The sequence below is a fragment of the Tachysurus fulvidraco genome, chromosome 21 (assembly GCF_022655615.1).
Source record: "Tachysurus fulvidraco isolate hzauxx_2018 chromosome 21, HZAU_PFXX_2.0, whole genome shotgun sequence".
NCBI classification, from domain to species: Eukaryota; Metazoa; Chordata; class Actinopteri; order Siluriformes; family Bagridae; genus Tachysurus; species Tachysurus fulvidraco.
In genome coordinates, this window is record NC_062538.1 from 4945981 (window position 1) to 4967545 (window position 21565).

The 21565-nt window shown below is 38.9% G+C and overlaps 1 protein-coding gene across 1 annotated transcript in view; it reads left to right on the forward strand.

Annotated features, from left to right (window-relative positions):
• pcxa (pyruvate carboxylase a) overlaps window positions 1-21565 on the forward strand; it is a 128786-nt gene that overhangs the window by 97367 nt on the left and 9854 nt on the right. The window contains exons 12-17 of the mRNA XM_047805687.1: window positions 5114-5258; window positions 5668-5757; window positions 10244-10465; window positions 11465-11621; window positions 12342-12582; window positions 12828-13077. Of these exons, the coding sequence (XP_047661643.1) occupies window positions 5114-5258; window positions 5668-5757; window positions 10244-10465; window positions 11465-11621; window positions 12342-12582; window positions 12828-13077 (1105 nt within the window). The remainder of the gene's footprint in view (window positions 1-5113; window positions 5259-5667; window positions 5758-10243; window positions 10466-11464; window positions 11622-12341; window positions 12583-12827; window positions 13078-21565) is intronic.

The following is a 21565-nucleotide window of genomic DNA, read 5'->3' on the forward strand; positions in this document are numbered from 1 at the left end:
TGGCACTGTGCTGTGCAAGTCCAGAGTTACAGTGACAGTCCAGAATTAGTGTTCGTGCAAAAACAAAAAAAAAAAAAAGGGGTGTGTGTGTGCATAGAACAGGGGGGGTGGAAAGAGAGGTCCAGTGTTAGATCCTGGGTGTCTCCTGGTTTCAGGGAGCGGAAGCGTTTCCCTGAACACAACAAAGAAAATAGTCCATTGTTGGGATGGCAGAGATCTCTTACAATCTTCCTGCCTCTGGTCCGGCACCGCGTGCTGAACGCAGGGTTAGCTATGATACACCACCCCTGGAGTAGTGTGGGTTAAGAGCCTTGCTCAAGGGCCCAACAGTTGCAGATTGGTAGTGCTGGGGCTTGAACCCTGATCCTCCAATCAACAACCCAGAGCCTTAACCGCATCTCTCAATGTTGGTAAATGCCCTCATTTTTTTCTTGTGAAAAACTTTACTCCCAAAGCACACACTGGAAACTCCTTTCAAAAACAAATTATATATATATATATTTTTTTTTATTGGTGAGAGATTACTCAAAATATCATAAGAGCAGGTAGGATGAGTCAATAAACATATGACTTGAGAATGATTGACAGTTGTGCAGATCTTCTAGATCTTCAAGTTTTGCCCATTTTCCTGCATCCCACATTAGTAATCTCCCATTTTAAATTCTGTCGCTATCATTTTAAAATTGGCACCCTTTAATTGAGTTTCTTGATGTGTCATAAAATCAATCAACACACGTTAAAGTTTAGACGAGTTAATATCAAGCATCATTACCTGTATTTACTAGGGATGCAACAAAAGATTTTCGGGCAAAAAAGTGATGCGTTTGACAATTTTAAGACTTTATTTTTGGGCAAAAGTTTTGCAGACAAGTTTATATCAGACGAGAGAGGCACCTTTTGCAGATATGAGACAAGATGGAGAAAAAAATAGCCTACAGCGAAGTGTCAAATCAAGATGTGAAGAATATCCTACAGAAAATCCCACAGAAATGTGAAGAAAGATCTTGAAGAAAATCCTAGAGAAAATCCTGCAGATCTTTATTTGGGGTAAATCAGAATCATTTATCTGACAGCTGTATGATAAATAAATTTGAACATGACTTTGAATGTGATTAATTTTTTTAGAAACATGGCCCCACTCCCAATTATTATTTAGGCAACCAGTTTATTGTAAATTTTCCTTATAATTAATTTTCCCCCTTACCTGTAGGTTGTACAGGGCTGTGTAAACTTTTCAATATCCGTTTTTTACGTGTAGTGCTAGTGATGATTAAAAATTGATAACTGCTGTTTGTTCAGAGCAGATGTGTTCAGACGGACTACACTTTTGCAATCAGTGTGTTTTCATGGGTTTTTTGTAGTAACCACCAGGTGTTTGGAGGAAAACAGCTGCCACTCATCTGTTTTTAGTTAAGCTGTAGAAACTAATGAAGTTTACATACACACTTTCTTCCTAATTGCTGTATTTTTTTTCTAGATGGGAAGAAATTGAGCTTTACTTCAAACTTTTTTTTTCCGTTTCCAGTTTTGCTGCTGTCTACATCATTACTGAATGAGATGAACTGATACTTTATGTAAAATCTTCTACCTTTACAGGTTTTTAAAGCTTTCCACGAGTATTTGTTGCTCAGAGCCATAATACAGAGAAGAAATTGTAAAATATTTTAGAAATAATCTTAATGCTTTTTCTTTTTTTCTCATTATATAATATATTATATAATATATCGGATATATTATCTGTATGACTGTCATACAGATGTTTGTTTTATTTTAATTAAATTTAAAATTAAAATTTTATATATACAATATAAAAATAATTTTAATTTTAAATTACACACACACACACAGACACAGACACAGACACATATATATATATATATATATATATATATATATATATATATATATATATATATATATATATATATATATATATATATATATTAGAAGAACGGGGCATAGAAGCCTTTATTATCGCCACATATACATTACAGCACAGTGGAATTCCTTTTTTTCCCACATACCCCAACTGAGTAGGTTGGGGTCGGAGTGCAGGGGAGTGCAGGTGCAGGATTTTAAAATGCCTACCTAAAAAAAAAAAAAAAAAAAATTCCATTTCATGCCGCTGTTGAGTTTATAAATTCATGTCTTATGTTCTGCTTCGGTGTTCTTTATCTATTTGTGCTCAAGACTTGTATTGTTTAATGTGTAGTGGGAGTTAAAGGGGGTGATGTGGGGGTGTGTGGTGAAGGATATAATATTGGTTCTGCAGTCACAGGAATCTGGGTCAGAGTGTGCAGAGTCTCTCTCTCTCTCTCTCTCTCTCTCTCTCTCTCTCTCTCTCTCTCTCTCTCTCTCTCTCTCTCCTCTTTCACTCTGCCTCGTCTCTTCTTTCACTCTGCCTCATCTCTCTATCTCTCTCTCTCCTTTCACTCTGCCTCTTCTCTCTCTCTCACTTTCTCCTTTCTCTCGCTCTCTCTGCCTCCTATCTCTCCTTTCACTCTGCCTCTTCCTCTCTCTCCCCTTTCACTCTGCCTCTCTCTCTCTCTCTCTCTCTCTCTCTCTCTCTCTCTCTCTCTCTCTCTGTTTCTATCTTACGGATGTAATTGAATACGAGGGCAATATCCAGAATGAACGCGTAATGTCTTCTAAATGGATACAAATACAGATACGATTAGGAGTACTGTTCTATTTATATTTTCCAAAAAAATAAATCAAGTGTGTACCAAGAGTGGAATCCAGAGTGTATTAGAAATGAATTAATGCCTCACAAGCAGGAGGCTTGAATTTTCTTGTAGATTTGACTAAGCGGTCACTCAGGTGTAGTACTGCTTTGTACTTTTACAGCAGCTATTTGTTCATTCTTAGTACGGTTTTAGTTACGCTACAGGTTTTATGTTTTAAGACTTGGGCTTAGATCCAACTAAATTTGAAGTTATGGTTTGCACATAAAAAAAACTGCATGGGTGTAATTTTAAAAGAAAATCCTGTCAGATCTCTATTCCAGATCAACCATACTGTAGGTTTGAGGGATGTAACACAGGCCGAGGAACTTGTACCTTTTTTAAGTAGTTTTTGGAAATGAAATAGTAGTAGTATTTTATATTATTATTATTTTTAACACCTTACTTATGGTGATACAATATTAAGACATGAAGTTGATCTCCGTGTAGTGGGTGTATCAAGTTTAAGTTCCCAGCAGGGCATCTTCCTCATCTACCTCAAATAAAATCTGATTAAACAAAAACCCTATAAAGAAAAGGCTAAAGCTCATGCATGATTGTAAAAAGCATGAGGCTAGTGGGCAGAGTTATTTCCCAGTGGTGTTATTACTGTGTACCTTCTGTTTGCGTGTCCATTTCCATAGTTATGCAGTATTGAGCGCAGGCAGGATGTGGCCTGGTGATTGTAAAGCTATAGAAAGCTCCCTGATGCTCCTGTATACCAAACAGCATTAAAACCTCAGCATGTCAATCAGACCTTCAATTACCTGCCTGAACTTCACCTACAGTTTTGTTTGACTGACTGTATGATTGCACAAGCCTTATTTACTTATCAGGAGGAGAATAGATACACTGCATCGTCTTTTTAAAGAAAAAACATTAAAAAAAACTTTTCCTAGTCTACATGAACTATAACTGATTTAATGGGTTAGGATTTATCCACTTGCTATAACCATTTTACTTATACATTATTGGTTTTATTCCTCGGCATATTGGTTTGTTTAAATGAATAAATTCAGTATAATTGCATCCGTTATTGTTCCGAGCTGCATTATAAATCAGGATTCCTCCTCAGTAGAGATTCTAGTTTTAAATGAAGTTTGGATTAAAATGTTTGCAATGAATATTTTCTCCGTATAACTCACCTCCGGGTGATAGGATGTGCTTGGTAGGAAATGTCCAGTGGTCCAGTAACAGGTTCTTACACTTTATTTTGCATCCCAGTCTGTTTCTTGACATTGAGCTGTATTCTAATGCTGTCTGAGAAGTGAGGAAATCTGATCTAGCATGAACAGTGATAAAACCTTAAAAGCATTAAAAGCAGTAATCGCTACAGGTAATAGCAAAAATCTCTGTCCGTCCGTCCATCTACCAACCCATCCATCCATCCACCCATTCACTTCTCATTTAGCACCAGAGCTATTACTGCTCCTAGTGGTCACAATTGGGACCTGCAATAGGAAGTGCTCCTGGAGGCCCACCAGGACTCTTGCTGCCCTGTGCACAAGGAGGAGCAGATCACAGTTTATGACATAGCAGACAAATTAGGATCTTTTATTAAAATACTTTTCTATCACCAAGATATTTTTTTATGTTATAAGAATCTGGACTAAACTAAAGCAAAGTACAGTGTATCTGTGATTCACAATACTATATCGGTTATAAGATGTATTAAAAAGACCAGCAAAGGGAAAGTGGGATTGTGGAGTGTATAATATCTGCAAGGGTAAACAGAAATGCACCATGGTGACCTTTTTTTCTCATGCAAGGTCTGAAAAGAAGCAAATGGGTCTCTGCTTTCCAATGCTGTCTTTATTTGGGCTTCTTTGTGGTGTTTTGTGGAGATACTGTTGGGCTGGTTGTTTAGCTGAAACTTGCTATTCCTGGTTAATGGCAAAGGGAAACTGGTTTGCTGAGTCAAACTAAATGAGTTTGTTCAGAATGAGCTGCTAGGTCGTGTGCTGGATCTTAACTACAGATTTAGTCTGATAGCCTTTTAACTTAAAGTTGTTTGACCTCCGTTAAAATTTATGGTCACCAGCCGCTGCTAGTTAAAAAGCTTTCATTTTTGTAGGAAATGGTGCTATTTCTCTGTGTTTGTGCAATTTATAGACCACTATATACCTTCCTCTTTCTCTCTTCCATGCACACACAGACACATACACATGCAGAAAGTGCTGTGTGATGGAAGGCATATTGAGTGTTTGGATAATGGTATTGATTTTAGGTTTACACCCTAAAAGGCCTCATTTGCCCGTATAGAAGCATTAGCACCTGAGCAGTGTGTTATGTCTCTGCAGTATGTGTTATGTCTAGAGCTTTCAGCTTGTGCCCCACTCAGCAGTTTCTCATTGTAACCACTATTTTAATCTGTTTATCTTTCCGGGCAGACAAATATACCGTTCCTCCAGAACGTCTTGAATAACGACCAGTTCCTGTACGGCACCGTGGACACGCAGTTCATCGACGAGAACCAGGAACTTTTCAACCTCAGACCTGTTCAGAACCGAGCCCAGAAACTCTTACATTATCTGGGTATGGTGACATAAGCAAAATGGATTTTTCTTGACTGACACATTTTTCTAGCCGTAGTTTAAGTTATGCAACGTTGGTGCAATGTTTGGGTGGAGCGCAAGGTCATGAAATAGCATGAACTGGAGAAGGCAAATGCATATGATCAAAAGCTTTTACTACATAAGATCGATACACTTTTATTTTAATGGAAGCATTTTTAGAAAGCTGGTTTTCTTGACTTTCATCTTTTATATCGATGCTTAGGTTTCTCAGATCGTATTTTAAAGACTACCAAGGATGGCTTATCGTAGCAAGCTTTTTCTAGCTGGCCTTTAGATAAAACGGACGTAGCTTTGAACTTTGAGGTCTTGTGGGTGTCTAAATGTGTGGTTTTATTTATTTTATTTATTTTTTTCTTTTCTAATCTCAGGTCATGTCATGGTGAATGGACCAACGACTCCCATCCCTGTGAAAGCTAAGCCTTCCTCTATTGATCCAGTCATCCCAGCAGTGCCTCTCGGTAAGCGATGCACCTACACGCACATATGCGTTCTGTCGATATGAACTCTGTGAAGATCCACTCAAACGAGAGTAAAGTTCAATCCTTGTCCCTTGTCATGCTACTGAGAAACTAGTAATGCTCCTCAAATCTCCTCTGTCCTGTCCTGCGCACACATCTAAGACTCCTTCCTTAAAAGCTAATGAAATGTCTCCAAACAACAACAAAAAAAATACATGTTTGTGTTATCAGTGTAAAAATCTGTTAATTATTAGTTTTAAATTATGTGGAGCATCTGTCCATACCAGTCCCTGTGTGAGAGCTCTTACTATAAAAATTATAATACATTAGAAAGAATACATTAACATAAACCTGTCATTCATCCTACATCTGGAAACCTACTTTACAGATGTTTACTGTCTGATAAAACATTCCTCACACATCTGCTCTGTGGAATAATTCTAATTAACATGTAGCGCTGCAACTAATTATTGATTCATCTGATCGATAAAACTAATCAAAATCAAATCTTTCATTCAAGGAATAATACTACAGAACTTATATAAAAACTTTTTAATAATAGGTCAGTAAACGAAATGCAAAATTACTGCGGTCTAGCAGCTAATCGGTCATAAGAATATTTTTCAAAATTATTCACCCAAAATAATACAAGGACATGGAATTTTCTGCAGTTTATTTATTGCTTCCACACATTTTTGCAGCTAGATATCAGTGTAACCAAATAGAACAACAATCACTGTATGAGGTTCTCTGTAGTTCAAGCCCTGTTTGGTTCAACTTCAAAATAAAGACTGTTCTTGGATATCTGTCTGGCTAACTGAAATGCTAAATTAGTTTTGCTACCCATGTGTAAACAAGCGAAATGATTTTTGGTGTGTGGAATAAACGCCAAAGTTCTTATTTTGATTGCACTCCCTGAAATCAGGGAATCGGTCCGAAATTTCAACGACAAACCAAAAGCAGGATGGTGACATAATGACTTGACGTGGATTAAAAATATATAGTATAATGTTTTTATTAATAAAATCAATCAACTCTACATAATGCGCTATTCCATTCCACTTTCGTGCATTATTAATGCAGGATCTCAATTATGAATCAAATATGCTTATCCAATATGTTTTCCATTGGATGCGTTTTATTCCAAAGGAAATTTAGTTGTTGGTCACATCGTACATCATAATGTCAGCTTGTAATGAAATCCAGTCGCGAACTCTTTTATTATTAAATTTGATTAATCTTGCTGATTATTTGTAGCAACCCTTATTACTTTGTGTGCAGTGATGTCCAATATTTGTTAATGTTCCAGGCATCGAGTGTTGGATTGTTAGAAACGTCTTTGGAATTGTTAGGATTTTACTATAAAATGCAAAGTTGTGGGAGATTTTGTAGAAGATGGTATAGAATTTTCCATCAAAACCTGCGTGGCTGTACTGTAATTCAACATATTAAAGATTTAATCGCATCTTGAAGACTGTAAGACAAAATTCTATAATTACTTGGTGTAGATAACGTAGATCTACCAGCACTGCTTGACTGGTCCCACTATCTCTCAGGGTAAGCGGTAGGCACACATCAAGACTGACTCTTCTGTTCTGGTACCGAGGTGGTGGTATGAACCCTAGATGTCTGAACAGCTGAGCCACTGGCCATCTTAGGGGGTTTTTTACACCTGGTCACTCCATGCGTTTTCTGTGACCAGATAGCTATCCGATGGTAAAAAGTCCAGGTCTAAATGCCCTCTGAAACGTTTTCGAGACTGATATAAACCCGATCGTTCAAACCACATCAGGAGGTGGTCTGGGACGCATTTCAGATAAAACTGGACAGGTGTAAATGCATGTGGTTGTTCAAGCCACATACTGTACGTCAGCGCTATACTCCTCCCAAACGGAAGTACGTCACTCGCAGGTGACTCGCGAGTCGTGCATCAAGCCAGAAACAAATGTTTTCCCACCAGTGCTGGCTCCGATCTTTCACCCAGGTGTCTCGTTGGGTCTTAAAATGCACTGCTGCTGCCAGCGAAAATGCAGCAAACAGTAAATGCTGTTTTTTGTAGCAACCGCATAAAAGCGTGTTCCATTTCAATTACCCCGGAAATGAAGTAAAATATATTTGCATATTGGGCGGGAGTAGAAAGATCCGATTGATATCCAATTCGCCGAGACGCGTTTGTGGCCTAATGTAAATGGAACAGTTTTAACAAATCAGAGAGCTATCGGATCAGACAAAATACATGAAGTGACCGGGTGTAAAAAGGCCCTTAAACAACGAGTGAAGACCTACAGTACCCTTTCCTGAAACATTAAAAAAAAAAAAAAAAACCCTGAACAGTGATTTAGGTTGATGGTATCCTAAGTCTGTAACCTAGTGAACCAGTGGTAATGTATTCATCGATAGAGCTCTGGATAAGGGTGTCTGCTAAATGCCAGAAAGATAAATGTAGAAATTTACGATTCTGCCCGTTTATCTTTGGCTACGTAAGTTTGATTGAACTTATTTGTGAGCTACTATAGGAATTTTTGGAAAGTTGGAATAATCAGTGGAATTTGAACCTCCATAATCATCCAGTTTGAATTTGGTTCCCTCTTGTCAGTCCATCTTGACGCATCTTAAGTCTTCGTCATGATTGACATGGATTTCCTCATTTACTGTAGGACTAGAAACATTCACAGACGTTCAGGAGGAGGTTAAGTTTAAATATTCATCTGTATGAATCTACGCAAACATATACAGGACTCTACAGCTTCACTGGGTGTCAGAACTTTAGCCAAGCAGAGTTTAAATAATAATAATAATAATAATAATAATAATAATAATAATAATAATAGAGCCACATATTGTGTTGAATTCTGGAAATATTTTCAAGTTTTTATCTCCAGTTCTTCATATTATGATATTGGACAGTTGAAAAATGAGAAAAGAAGCTTGTGTTCTTTTTCTTTTCTTTTTTTTTCTTTCTTTCTTTTTTTTTTTTGGGCTTTAAATGCAAAGCTTTACAGTCGATGTGCTGGCAGTGTCCTGCTGTCACAAAACACAACCACAAGAATAATAAATATACAACACTTTTAACCAACACATTAGCACAGTGTGATCACTTGTACCATCATAATTATTTCAATTGGAACACATTTAGTGTATTATATGATGCAGTTTTTATTTAAAGAAACCTATAATTTGATCATTTTTGCAATAAAAAGTGGTGCATTAACCACAGACAATTTCTTAGGCAGAATATTAATTTGGTGGCAGTGGTGGCACAAACGGTTAAGGCTCTGGGTTGTTGATCATAGGATCAGGATTCAAGCCCCAGCAATGCCAAGCTGCCACTGTTGGGCCCTTGAGCAAGGCCCTTAACCCTCACTGCTCCAGTGGCGCTGTATCATAGCTGACCCTGTGCTCTGAACCCAACCTACAAAAGGTGGAATATGCGATGAAAGAATTTCACCATGTTGTAATGTATATGTGACAAAATATACAGGCTTCTGCTTTTTCTAATTTTACCCTCCACTTGAACATCAAACTTGTGTTTTATATGTAAGATTTATTTGACATTTTTTGTTACTTATCTTCATAATTTCTTTTTTCCTTGTTACTTTTTTTTTCTTATTACAGCATCTTCTGGTTGTACACAACTTAGAAATATTGCCACAAAACAGCTTTACAGACCTCCAGATGTTGTTGTGCATCCCTGTTGATAGATTAAGGAGCTAGTTTGTATGGAACATTTGCAATCTCTCATGCACTTTTATTGAACATCCATGTTTTATTTGCATCCTTAAAGAGAAATGGATATGCTACAAAAGTGTGTGCTTACTTGTTAAAACGTGTTTGCCGGAATTGAATGACACAATATTTATATTATGTTTGCACGTTTCCTATTTTTGTGCCCATAGTGTTATTTTCTTCCAGTGTTGCACAACATCTTGCATGACATCTTGCACAATATTGCATATAGAGTCTCAGGATTATATAAAGCATGTGCATGCCAACTTTTTATTTATTTATTTATTTATTGTTTGTTTGTTTGTTTGTTTGTTTATTTATTTATTTGCTTTTATTGTCTTCAAAGAAAGTTCTTGAATATCATAACGGTATTAGGGGTTACTTATTTGTTTACAGTGTAGTGTCATGTTTGCTTAATTTTATTTAAAATTATGTGATGGGCATATAGAAAAATCAATATGTGGCTTGCAGGGGTGTGTGTGTGTGGCAAAGGGAGTGCACATTAGAGAGATGGAAAGATGGCGATAGTGTGAGATTGGGAGAGTGTGATGGGGGGAGCGAGAGATGGAGAGTGAGTACACATGAGAGAGAGAGAGAGAGAGAGAGAGAGTCTGTCTGCTACAAATACAGAATGCATGTGAATTATGGTGCTGTTTAAAAAATGATGATTCTTTTTGTTTGTGGTTCTTTGCAGTCCAATGATTCAGGTGATGTTTGTATTATTGATTACTCTGTGTGTGTGCGCAAACAAACATTTTAGGAGCTCCTCCAACGGGTTTTAGAGATGTGTTGCTAAAAGAAGGCCCTGAAGGCTTTGCCAAAGCGGTGCGCTCCCACAAAGGTCTGCTGTTGATGGACACGACCTTCAGAGATGCCCACCAATCTCTCCTGGCCACTCGGGTGCGCACTCATGACCTTAAAAAGATTGCACCTTTTGTGGCTCACAACTTCAACAGCCTCTTCAGCCTGGAAAACTGGGGAGGTGCGGCACTTCATATTCTTTATTTTTATTTATTTTTTTTTTTTTTATTGCCCAGCTTTACCATTAGCCATTTGTTTTATCACTGCATTAATAACATATTTTATAAGTTCTTCAAGAGATTTTAAAGTTTTGCTTCATGCATTATTGTGGATACCCTTTAGGTATTATATAAGTTTTTTTTATACTCACTATATAGAACATCAAATCTTTACATTAGTTGATAGTGATCTGAGGAGATGTAATAATATAACGGCATAATGATGTACTTAGAATGCGTTTAGAATATTGACATAACACATTATAATGCATTGTGTCCCCATTATATCTCATCATAGTTCTCAACATAAAGGGAAGTTTGTCATCATAAAGTGTTATGACCACTCCATGCATATTACTGCACAATGCAACGGGTCATGATGCTTTGTAATGACATGCATGTGTTGATTATTTAGTATAGATTTGACCTTCATAGAAACAGCTACCAGTTGTTTTTCAGTTTCTGTGCTGCCCATTAAACATATCTGCATTATTAATAATAAGCTTTTCTACGTAAGTGGCTCCTCTGTAGGGCCCGAAGAAGTGCTCTTCATCTCAACTTAATTATTAACATTTAAATGAAATATTCATGCTAGACATATTAGGTTCGATCACACGATGACCAAGGGGACCGGTCAAAGGGATGATTTGTCTTCTATCTCTCTCCTCTTGTTTATTTATTTATTTTTGACCAGAGGATGGCACTCCATTAAATTTCCTCTCACGCTGAGCTCTCAGATTATGTAGTTGTAGGTTTGACTCCTTTTACTGAAGGTTGTTAATAAAAATGTTGTCTCTTTTTTTTTTTTTTTTTTTTTTTTTTTTGCAATAATACTCCAAGAATGCTTAAACGCTCGTGTTCGTTCTTCATTATATATTCGTACGTTCCCAAGGTTACGACACGAGCAGGGAGAGAAATAGATAATGGATATGTTATTGAATATCATGAATTTCTTTCTCTAGGTGCTACATTTGATGTGGCAATGCGCTTCTTATGCGAGTGTCCTTGGAAGAGGTTGCAGGAGCTGCGTTCTCTGATCCCCAATGTGCCTTTCCAGATGCTTCTGAGAGGAGCCAATGCTGTGGGATACACAAACTACCCAGACAACGCAGTCTACAAGTCAGCATTGTGCACCCAAATACCCACACATCTACCACCTCGGGTTTAGCATACGGCTAAAATCCGAATCCGCTCGGGTGCTTTCACATTTGCTCCATTTCATTGGAACCAAATGATTAGAGGTCATCTGATGGATGGTTGATTGGCGCAGCTTGACCGATGTGAGAAAGCGATTCATGCTTGATTCGGCTGCAGGAAGTGAACCGAAGCTGCTGTGTATTTTCCTCCCATAGTTGTCAATATCTATCTATCTTTCTATCCATTTATCTATCTATATCCATCTATCTGTCCATCCATCATACTGTACAGATTTGTTTATCTTTCTCACACAAGTCAATCTATCCATCAACTAGATCTTGAATCCATCCATCCATCTTTCTATCGTTCTTTCTCTCACTAGTCAGTCTATCTATCGATACATCTGTCCATACGTCCATTTTTTTTTTTATGAGCATGACATTTTCAGCTCGATCGACCAGCACGATTCTTTCATGCATTTTTGTTAATTATGACCAAATCAACAAGCAAATGAATTGAAAGAATCAATTTTGCTCTCATTCAGACTGGCAGAAGGTGTGAAAGTGCCCCAAACCTAAATGAATGGAAATGAAATGAAAACTGAAAGGAAAATTTGAATTCTTTTTAATTGTTTTTTTTTTTTTTTTTAATTTAAGACTGTAGAAAGTTGAATGATGTGTTAAGGTGATGGTTTGGTTCCAGGTTTTGCGAGGTGGCCAAAGAGAATGGTATGGACATCTTCCGTGTCTTTGACTCTCTGAACTACCTTCCCAACATGCTGCTGGGAATGGAGGCAGCCGGGGCAGCGGGAGGTGTGGTGGAAGCGGCCATCTCCTACACCGGCGACGTCTCTGACCCCATGAGAAAGAAATACTCACTGGATTACTACATAAAGCTGGCTGACGAGCTCGTGAAGGCTGGCACGCACATACTTTGCATCAAGGTACAAGTTCTAAGCTTTTTAGACCTAAATAGGAGGATAAACATCAAGCTGATGATTTTTCTGCAGTTCTTTGGGATTGAGCATTCTCCTTGTTTTTCCTAATGGTCTCTTTCACATACTGTGGTGCTTTTCCTACATAGCTGCCACCCACTCATATAATACCCTGCTGATCTACTGTCTGTCTCATTCTAAATCACACACACACACTATAACAATCTCTATTCCCTCTGTCTGTTTTGCTTCAGGATATGGCCGGCTTGCTGAAACCAGAAGCTAGCCGTTTGCTGATTGGTGCACTGAGGGATCGTTTTCCTGACATGCCCATTCACGTGCACACTCACGATACGGCAGGTGCCGGCGTGGCAGCCATGTTGGCGTGTGCAGAAGCCGGAGCTGACATCGTGGACGTCGCAGTGGACTCCATGGCTGGCATGACCTCTCAGCCCAGCATGGGTGCCATCGTTGCCTGCACAAAGGGAAACAAACAAGACACAGGTGAGATCTGCTGATCGATGGATGTTTCTTTAAAGGTGCGGTTTGTTACGTTTGAATTTTTATTTATTTATTTTTTTAAAGAACAACATAATGGTCATTTCCGAATACCCTTTAGTAACATCAGTAGCTATAACATCACGCAGTGGATCTGGAAGAAAGTCTGTATTTTGGGTTGGGGTTTTTTTCTGGCCCGGAAATGAACTCTGCCCTTTAAATTTATTTAAAAATGCCTGAGTGACTATCATCATGCAGTGCATCTCGCAGGTTTTTGTTAAAAAAAAAAATCTTTTATTAAATACATTTTTTTCTGGCCAAGAAATTAGCTCCTAAAAAAAGTAGTTTCTAAACTTAACTGTATCATGCTTTTTATATGTTTATTTTTATTTTATTTTTTTCTGGCCCAGATGTTTGCCTTACCCTCTAATTCAGAAAGACTATAAAGCAAAAAGAATCATTTGGTTGAAAATGAGTGAAGGGAAGCCTCCTTTATCTTCCCTCATCTCTTTACAGACAAGGGCATAAAAATTACAGATCACCCCTTTAAGTAGTAAAAAGAAAACGTATCAAAAACAATATGAATATAATATGATGCGTGTTTGGGGAGTGAGTAGAGTTTGTCCCAGATATAAGTGCTTCGTTTCTGTCACCTAATTGATCACACTGTTGTTTATATTTGGGTTTTTTTTTCCTCCATTGAACCATAGTGCACTCTTGAGCCAGGGCAATATCAAGTATTTTTTTATTTTTTTGTTCTAAACAGCTGTTGCAACCTCTTTTTGTTTTTACAGAAGCACACTTACTCCTGCTTTAATGCTGCCTGTTCCAATCAGCCCAAGTGGCACAATTCATATAACCACGCACACTCCAGTAATCCTATTTTCATAACCACATGCACTTGTTGCTGTTTGTGCAATATTAAAAAAAAAAGTTTTTTTGTTTTTTTTTGCACAAGCTTTCCCGTGTTTGCATTCCTCATGTTCCTCTCCGAGGGCGAGTTGGGTTGTTGAATGTCGGCCGTTACAGAACAGCTCGTGTACAGAACACTGCAGACGAGCGAACCTAATAAAAGGAGCAGGGAGAGAGCGAGAGAGAGACTGCATGGGGTGGGAGAGGAAAGTGAGGAGGAAAAGTGACTGCGTAGTGGTGAGAGCGAGAAAAGGGCAACATGAAGGGTCATAATGCACGAGGCGTCATTTGGATAAGCTGAGTGACCTTGTGACTTTTCATTAATTGTGACGTCGGAGCAACCGCTGGTGCTTAACCTGATCTTATGAGCTTGGCAACTTGCCAATTTGTGTGTCTGTGTGAGATGAGTGTGAGCGAGTGAGTGTGTATGAGAGGGAGGGAGTGTGTGTGTGTGTGTGCGTGTGTGTGTGTGCACGCACAAGAGAGACCAAGAGAGTATGCAAGTGTGTGTGTGTGTGTGTGAGAGAGAGAGAATTAATACATTAATGCTGTCCTCTTTACAGTCTAACACCAATACACATTTTATAAGATTTTTCTTTTTAAAAAGCCAAAAGAAAAGTGTAAAGTCTTTGATCGTTTGAATCTTTGAAGAGACATTTATTTAACATTCATGAAGGAAGTTTTTTTTTAGTGCCTGTGCTTTGTAACATTTTTCCATCTTGTGCAGATGTGCGTAAGCTCTCCAGTGCGTTTCATACTTCAAGAGAAAGGGACGGTGATGAGACGCCTGATCGCAGTAACACGCATCACACTTTTTTTTTTTTTTCTTTGTTTTTACAGAAGCACACTTACTGTACCTCTGCTTTAATGTTGCCTGTTTTAAAGCACCCCAATCATCCCAAGTGGCACAATTTATAGAACCAAATGACAGCTTTGGCTACTGTTACATAAATCGCTGAGAATCTGATGATGGAAACTCTGACACTAAAACTAGCTCTGTGATAAATATAAACTGTTTAGAAAGCTACAGTTTAGCAGCAGCAGCATCTCGATATCTCCATGAACTTTTCTGAACCAGTCTGATGCATCAACAATTCCCAGGTTTTGCTGGACAGATGGTTGTCACATACAGCCTTGTGTTTTCTCAGATGGCCTCTAGACTTTTTTAGTGAGAGAGCAGTGGGTGGTTAGGGTGGATCGAGGACATGTTTGCATATTCATGAATATTCATGAATCTATGTGTACTTTATAGCGGTAAAGGTGTTGAGAGATTCTTAGGGTATTTTAGTCGTTTTCCAGGCATCTAAATTTTAAACAATTGAACCTTTCACGCTTATTAAATAGGCTGAAATTCAGAGCTGGGCAAGAACTTGAGTAATTATACTTTACCTGAGTATTATAATTTGATGTGCACTTCCTGAGCTGTGCTTCATTTCTCTCGTATTCTCACACACGGAAAAAAAAAGAAAGAAAGAAATGTGAACACGATCCACTCATCTCCTGTTTTTTTTTATGTGAAGTAAAAAAAAAAAGGAAGGGAAAAAAAAAAACAGAAACTCCCCCAATCGCCGACCTGCTTGTCTTCTCAGCAGCATGTCGTGGGTGTGTGACATTGGCAGAGAGAATCACATCAGAGCACTCGTCGCTGTGAGGAGGCGTACGCTGCTTTGTCGATTCCATTTCGTCTATCGCCAGCAGATTCCTCCCTGTGGCCTTGTCTTTGGATTCTTGGCTTCTGGAGATGATGTTTAAGCAACTAGAATTGTTAGGAAGCTGGAGTTTATGTTGTATGAGTGGACGTTGCTATCAGCGGCGTCCCTTCTGCGTGACCGTTTGTAGCTTGGCGGCTGTCCGTACCGTGCAGGATTCGTCGCCGGGTTCGCGTTCCAAACGCAGGACTTTCGTGTACAATCTGCACTTTAGGACTTCTCCCGCTCTCTGCTAGCGGTGTGAAATTACTCGTGAGAAACATTCCTATCGTGTGCAGTAAGCAGTTTTACGGTGCATGACGATCCAGAAAGGGCCCGAAGTGTGTAATTCTGTTAAAAAGGCCACTAAAAACAATTTGCACTCAAGTAACCGGAGCAGCATAAAAAAATAACCGCAGTAAGCCCTGGTTCTAGTGAATGAACAGCTGTAAAGGTGTGTGTATCACATCACATTGAGTGTACACATGTCAGCATACGAGGGTGTGTTTCTTCAGGGCATAAACCGCTTTAAATCCTTGCTCGGCCGTGGCTCCTGAACATGCTTCGGGTTTGTTGGATGTTCCTGTCCTTCGCCTTTTCTCTGGCTCTCGTACATGCACAGGAAACATTTTAGTGTGTACTTCTGACACTTTTTTAACTCACTGGTCACTTAACGAGGAACCAATACGCATTAAACAGTGAACATTTGATGGCTTCGGTAGGATGAAAATTACGCTGCTTCGAAGTTGCTTATTAAAAGCTCCTGGATTTGTATAGTCAGCTGCGCTAGGCAAGAAACATCAACATTTCGTCACGGCTCGAGATCCAATCTCAAGAAGATCGGCTTTCCAAAGTGGTTCGTTCATTCATTCAGAGATTTTTGTTTGTCACATACACAGTGATACACAACTTGCAGTGACGTGAAAAAACACGCTACACCTCTTTAGACTGTGCCTATACATAAACTAAAAACAAATTTCTAAAAAAATAAGTAGAAAGAATAAGAAATACAGAGATTGTGTTGTGCAGTTTGTGTAAACGCTACAGAATGGAAAGTGATGCATTGCGTGCAGGTGATTTTACACGTAGACCATCGCAGGAATCTACAGCTGAGATGAAATCTTTGTGAACATGACGCCAATAGACCAAAGCGTTAGTTCTGTCCAGCTGGACTGCTAACACGGGAATAGCCGTAACAAATTCCTTTCATTTAATGTAATCATTTTTTTTTCTCTTCCTCATGCAGTATTACTATTAAGGCTAAAGATGCTGACGTGCCGTTTCATGACCTCGCCATCGTTTTGTATTTTTCAAGAAAACGAATCCCAAGGAACGGAAACTCTCTCTGCTGTGGTCCCATTACCGCTGATTAGCACCCAAGTGCCTCCCTGAAGCCGACAGTGATTTTTATTTTAAGACTAGGTGGTCATTAAGGCACTGCTTAGCAAGCTCCGTGCCCTCATTTCAGCATGTAGTCACGTTGTCGATTAGTCCAATTACTGCGGGATTACAGGCACGTTTGATGGTGTAGGATGTAGTCGTGCATCGCAATATGTTCGTTCTACGTTGTCGGGAAAAATTCACTTCCTCCCTCTGGTCTTTACAAATAAACTATGAATGTAAATAATGTGCTCGAGGTACTTTGTAAGAATGAGAGGAATTTTACAAGAACTTAAGGTTCAACCCTCAAACATCGCCCCTGACAGAGTTTTCCTTAAAGCTGAGAAATTTTGTCTAGGGACGTCTTTTTATCCGAGATACCGCCGAGCTCCTGGGAGCAGAAAAACATCTCCAAACACACAACGTGTAAAAGCTCGAGGCTACAAAAGGAGATCATCAGGTTCTGCTCCCGTCGGGTAAAAACCGGAATCTAAGGCTACAGTGTGACTGCAGGATCACCAGAACCCTGAAGACCGAACAAAGGTCATCTTTTATTTAAAAAAAAAAATACGAGTTTGTTTGTGATGTTCTTGAGTGCCTGGATAGAATTATAGAAATATTATAGAAGTAGATTTTTGTACATTTTAAGTTTTCTCTGCACTGTTGTTCTTCAGTGTCGGAATGAAAGCTTCTGTCAAGCAACAATGCACCCGTAGATTGCGCACTTCGTGTAAACCCAATGGCAGCGTGAATATGGAGCCGTTTGGACGACGTGTGAATTTACAGCTTGTGTTTCTTATAGTGAGAAGCTCAGTGGTGAAACAGTGGAGTAGATAAACAGAGTCTGCTGATGTTTCTGAGTCAAGGGACTGGAAGCCGTGCTGCGGAAACAAGAACGTGTGCATTCGTGCATGGAGAAACCCACAACCCATCTCTCTCTCTCTCTCTGTCTCTCTCTTTGTCTGTCTGTCTTCCACTCTCACTGTCTGTCTGTCTACCTGCCTGCTTGTCGGGTCTCTCTCTCTCTCTCATTGCCGTATCTTTCACTTCATCACCTTGTCAGTCTTATCTGCTTTTTCCTTTCACTCATTAACTCTTGCCATCATCATTGTCTCAGTAGATCTCTCTCTCCCTCTCTCTCCATCACCTTTATGTGCATTGAGAATCTAGCGATGTGAATTATTTCCGTCTATGCTTTTTTTTTTTTCTTTGCCTCCTCCAAATACACTAAACATCTGACATACTGTTACTGAGAAAGCTTTAGATGTTCTATTTGCAGCGTTCAGCTGTGAGAATAAGTAGAGAAAAAGACGCTTCAAATCCCGCTGTTATAAGAAAATAATAAAAAGTATGGTATTTTCCTATGACATCACTTTCTGATGTTTTATTCCTTTCGTAACACTGCAATTTAACAATGATTTTATCAAGAAAAGCTTTATTTATTTATTTATTATTTATTTATTTATATATTAAATAGCATTTTTATTATTATTAGGGTTTGATTATGTGGCTCGTCGACCATACCTCGTCCCTGTGAATGAGCTGTTACTATGGGAACAATAGCTAAGAGGTAAAGAAAATCTTCTGGCCAATCCATTTTGAGGATTCGACATCACTGTGGTATAAATGGTAGCATGCACTTCCATTTATATCACTTAAGTCATGAATCATACACATCTTTCCATTTTGTTTTAGCTCTCACTTCATCACCTTGTAAGTCTTATCTGCTTTTTCCTTTCACTCATTAACTCATGCCATTATTGTCTCAGTAGGTATCCCTCTATTATTTCTCTCCCCCCCTGCCTATCTCCCCCTGCCTGTGTCTCTCTCTCTCTCTCTCTATCCTCCCCTGCCTATCCCTGTCTCTCTGCTTTTTCCTTTCGCTTGCTAACTCTTGCCATCTTCATTGTCTCAGTAGGTCAGTCTCTCTCTCTCTCTCTCTCTCTCTCTCCTTTATCTTTCTCCCCGCCTTTCTCTCTGTCTATTTCTCTCTTTCTTTTTTCTGGACATAACATCAGTTTTTCATGGTTAATAAGTGGGAAAAGCAGTCATGCTCACATCAGAATGATATACAGCGCTTGTGGACTTCGTCGGCGCTGGGTAAGAATGGAAAAGTGAGTGAATAAAACAGTTGGACTGAGTGTCAGGGTGTTTACTGTCATTTGTAAGTGTATGGGAGAGCTCGGGGTGTGCGTGATTGTTTGAGACTCGGGTACCGCGTTAGAGCTCGATTGTGCTGATCACAGTGCTGGGTAATTAGGGAGGGTGAGTGGGTTAAATGTGCATGTAAACTGTTGCGAGTGAAGCTTCTCGTTGATTGATTAATTGGCTGCTGCTGATAAGTGATGGCACTGTGAGAGGCAGGAAGCAATCTATGCCCTGTCATCCATTCCCCCGCACCCCCTGCCTCGTTCCTCCACACACTCTCTTTCCTGATTAAACACTCCAGTAGGTTTTGCCACCGCATGTTTTTGATTAGCAGTCACAGCCGGTAAAGTAGACAACTTCTTTTGATTATTAATAATGAAATATTAATGCAGTGCAGCTATTTGCTTTGTAGTTTTTCCCAGCATTGGCAAAGTCTTTGGCTCATATCGCTGTCTTTTTCAACACTTCGGGTCTTTGCCTACAGGGTTCTGGGTGTGTCATCTGTGATCTCGCTGGGTTGTGTTTTAAATTCTCTGCAGTCCCAGTGGCCACATGTTTCCATGCCTCCAATCATCATCTTCCTCCAACTGCTCCCTTCAGGGGTTGCCACAGTAGATCATTTTTCTCCATCTTGCACTGTCCTCTGCATCTTCCTCGGTCACACCAACCACCACATCTTTCGCCACCACATCCATCAACCTCCTCCTTGGCTTTTCTTTTCTCCGCTTGCCCACAACTCCATCCGCAGCATTTTTCTTCCAGTTTCCCCCATATCCCTCCTTTTGTATTTCCATCTAATATACTTATTTCCAGTCGTGTCCATCCTCTGCACTCCAAATGCAAATTGCAGCATCTTCAGCTCTGCCACCTCCAGCTCTGCCTCCTGTTTTGTAAATTGTCTTGTAGATTCCATTCAGTTCAGTTAAAATTTTTTGTATAGCGCATTATACAACAGACGTTGTCTCGAAGCAGCTTTACAGAACAAAAGAGATTTAGTATAAAATAGTTTAATGTTATACGAGGGTTAATATTGTACAAAAGTTCAAGATTAATATTAGACTTATATTTAAATGTTTGTATTTATCACTAAGGTGACTGTGGAAAGGAAAATCTCCCTTAGATGGAAAAGGAAGAAACCTTGAGAGGAACCAGACACAAAAGAGAACCTCATCCTCATTTGTATTAGAATAAATTACGAATCTTGTTATGACAGGTTATAAAGCATCCATAATTCTTTATAATGCCTAAGATAAGAGAATATCACTTCCTAGTTCTTATGTTACAAGACATAAAGAGTTAGCATTAGGTCAGGATACATAATGTAATGTTCAGAAGAATATAATGGATTCTAGGTCAGACACTGCATTAGATCTTACGGTACAGACATCATGCCTCAAAGCTTTGATGCCTCATGGTTCGATCCTGAGCTCAAGTTAGCGTGTTCCTTCGTTCTTCTCATTTTTTTCATGTTTCCTCTCATTTCCCAAAAAACGTGCCACAGGAATGGCGACTCCATATCGCTCGTTGTACGTGTGTATTCCCGTCTTACATCCAGCGTTCCCAGGATAAGCCCCGAATCCACCATGAAAGTGATTACTGAAGATGAACGAATGGGATTATGTGTTGTGTAACCTGACATTATCATGTTCAGATGCTTCAGAAGTGTTAGTATTAGTTTAGTTCTTACTCTCAGAACTGGAAATACACATACACAGTCTTATAGGCTTACTTCTGGATTTTAAGACTTACCAGACTTTTTTTTTTTTTTTTTTTTGCTACGTGAAACATGCTAGAAAGACAATCCAAGATTTTTCTTGGGATACTGTATTTCAGGTTGCATATCCTTATAGATTATGTATGTACTTCTGTACGCATTGTTGCAATTTTTCAGAAGTTTGTATACTCTCCAGAACAAAACGTACTAAAGTGTACTGTTGCTGCTCACTGAGCTGTACCTCAAGGGTATGTATTTATATATATATATATATATATATGTGTGTGTTGCACTGGGAAATGAATGGTGTACCTGTAAAACTCATTTATGCTGAAACTGTGGTCCTTCAGGTCTATTTATATGCTTTAAATAAGATTTAAAGGTACACTACATTCTCATACACGTGTCGGGTAAAAGATGTTGTTAGTCGATCCAGCCTTGAGGTACAGTAGTTGTAGAAATGTAGTTTTTAAGTAAAAGTATTTAACATTGATCCGTGTGTTTTGGTGCGCAATATTTTAGTCACTGTCACTTTGAAAAATGTAATCTGTCTGCTTTATTTATTTCTTTTATTTTTGGGGTTATTTCTCTATTGTATTAAACCTTGAGCAGAGAACAGCGCTTGAATGGTTTGTGTGGGAATACTTTTGAA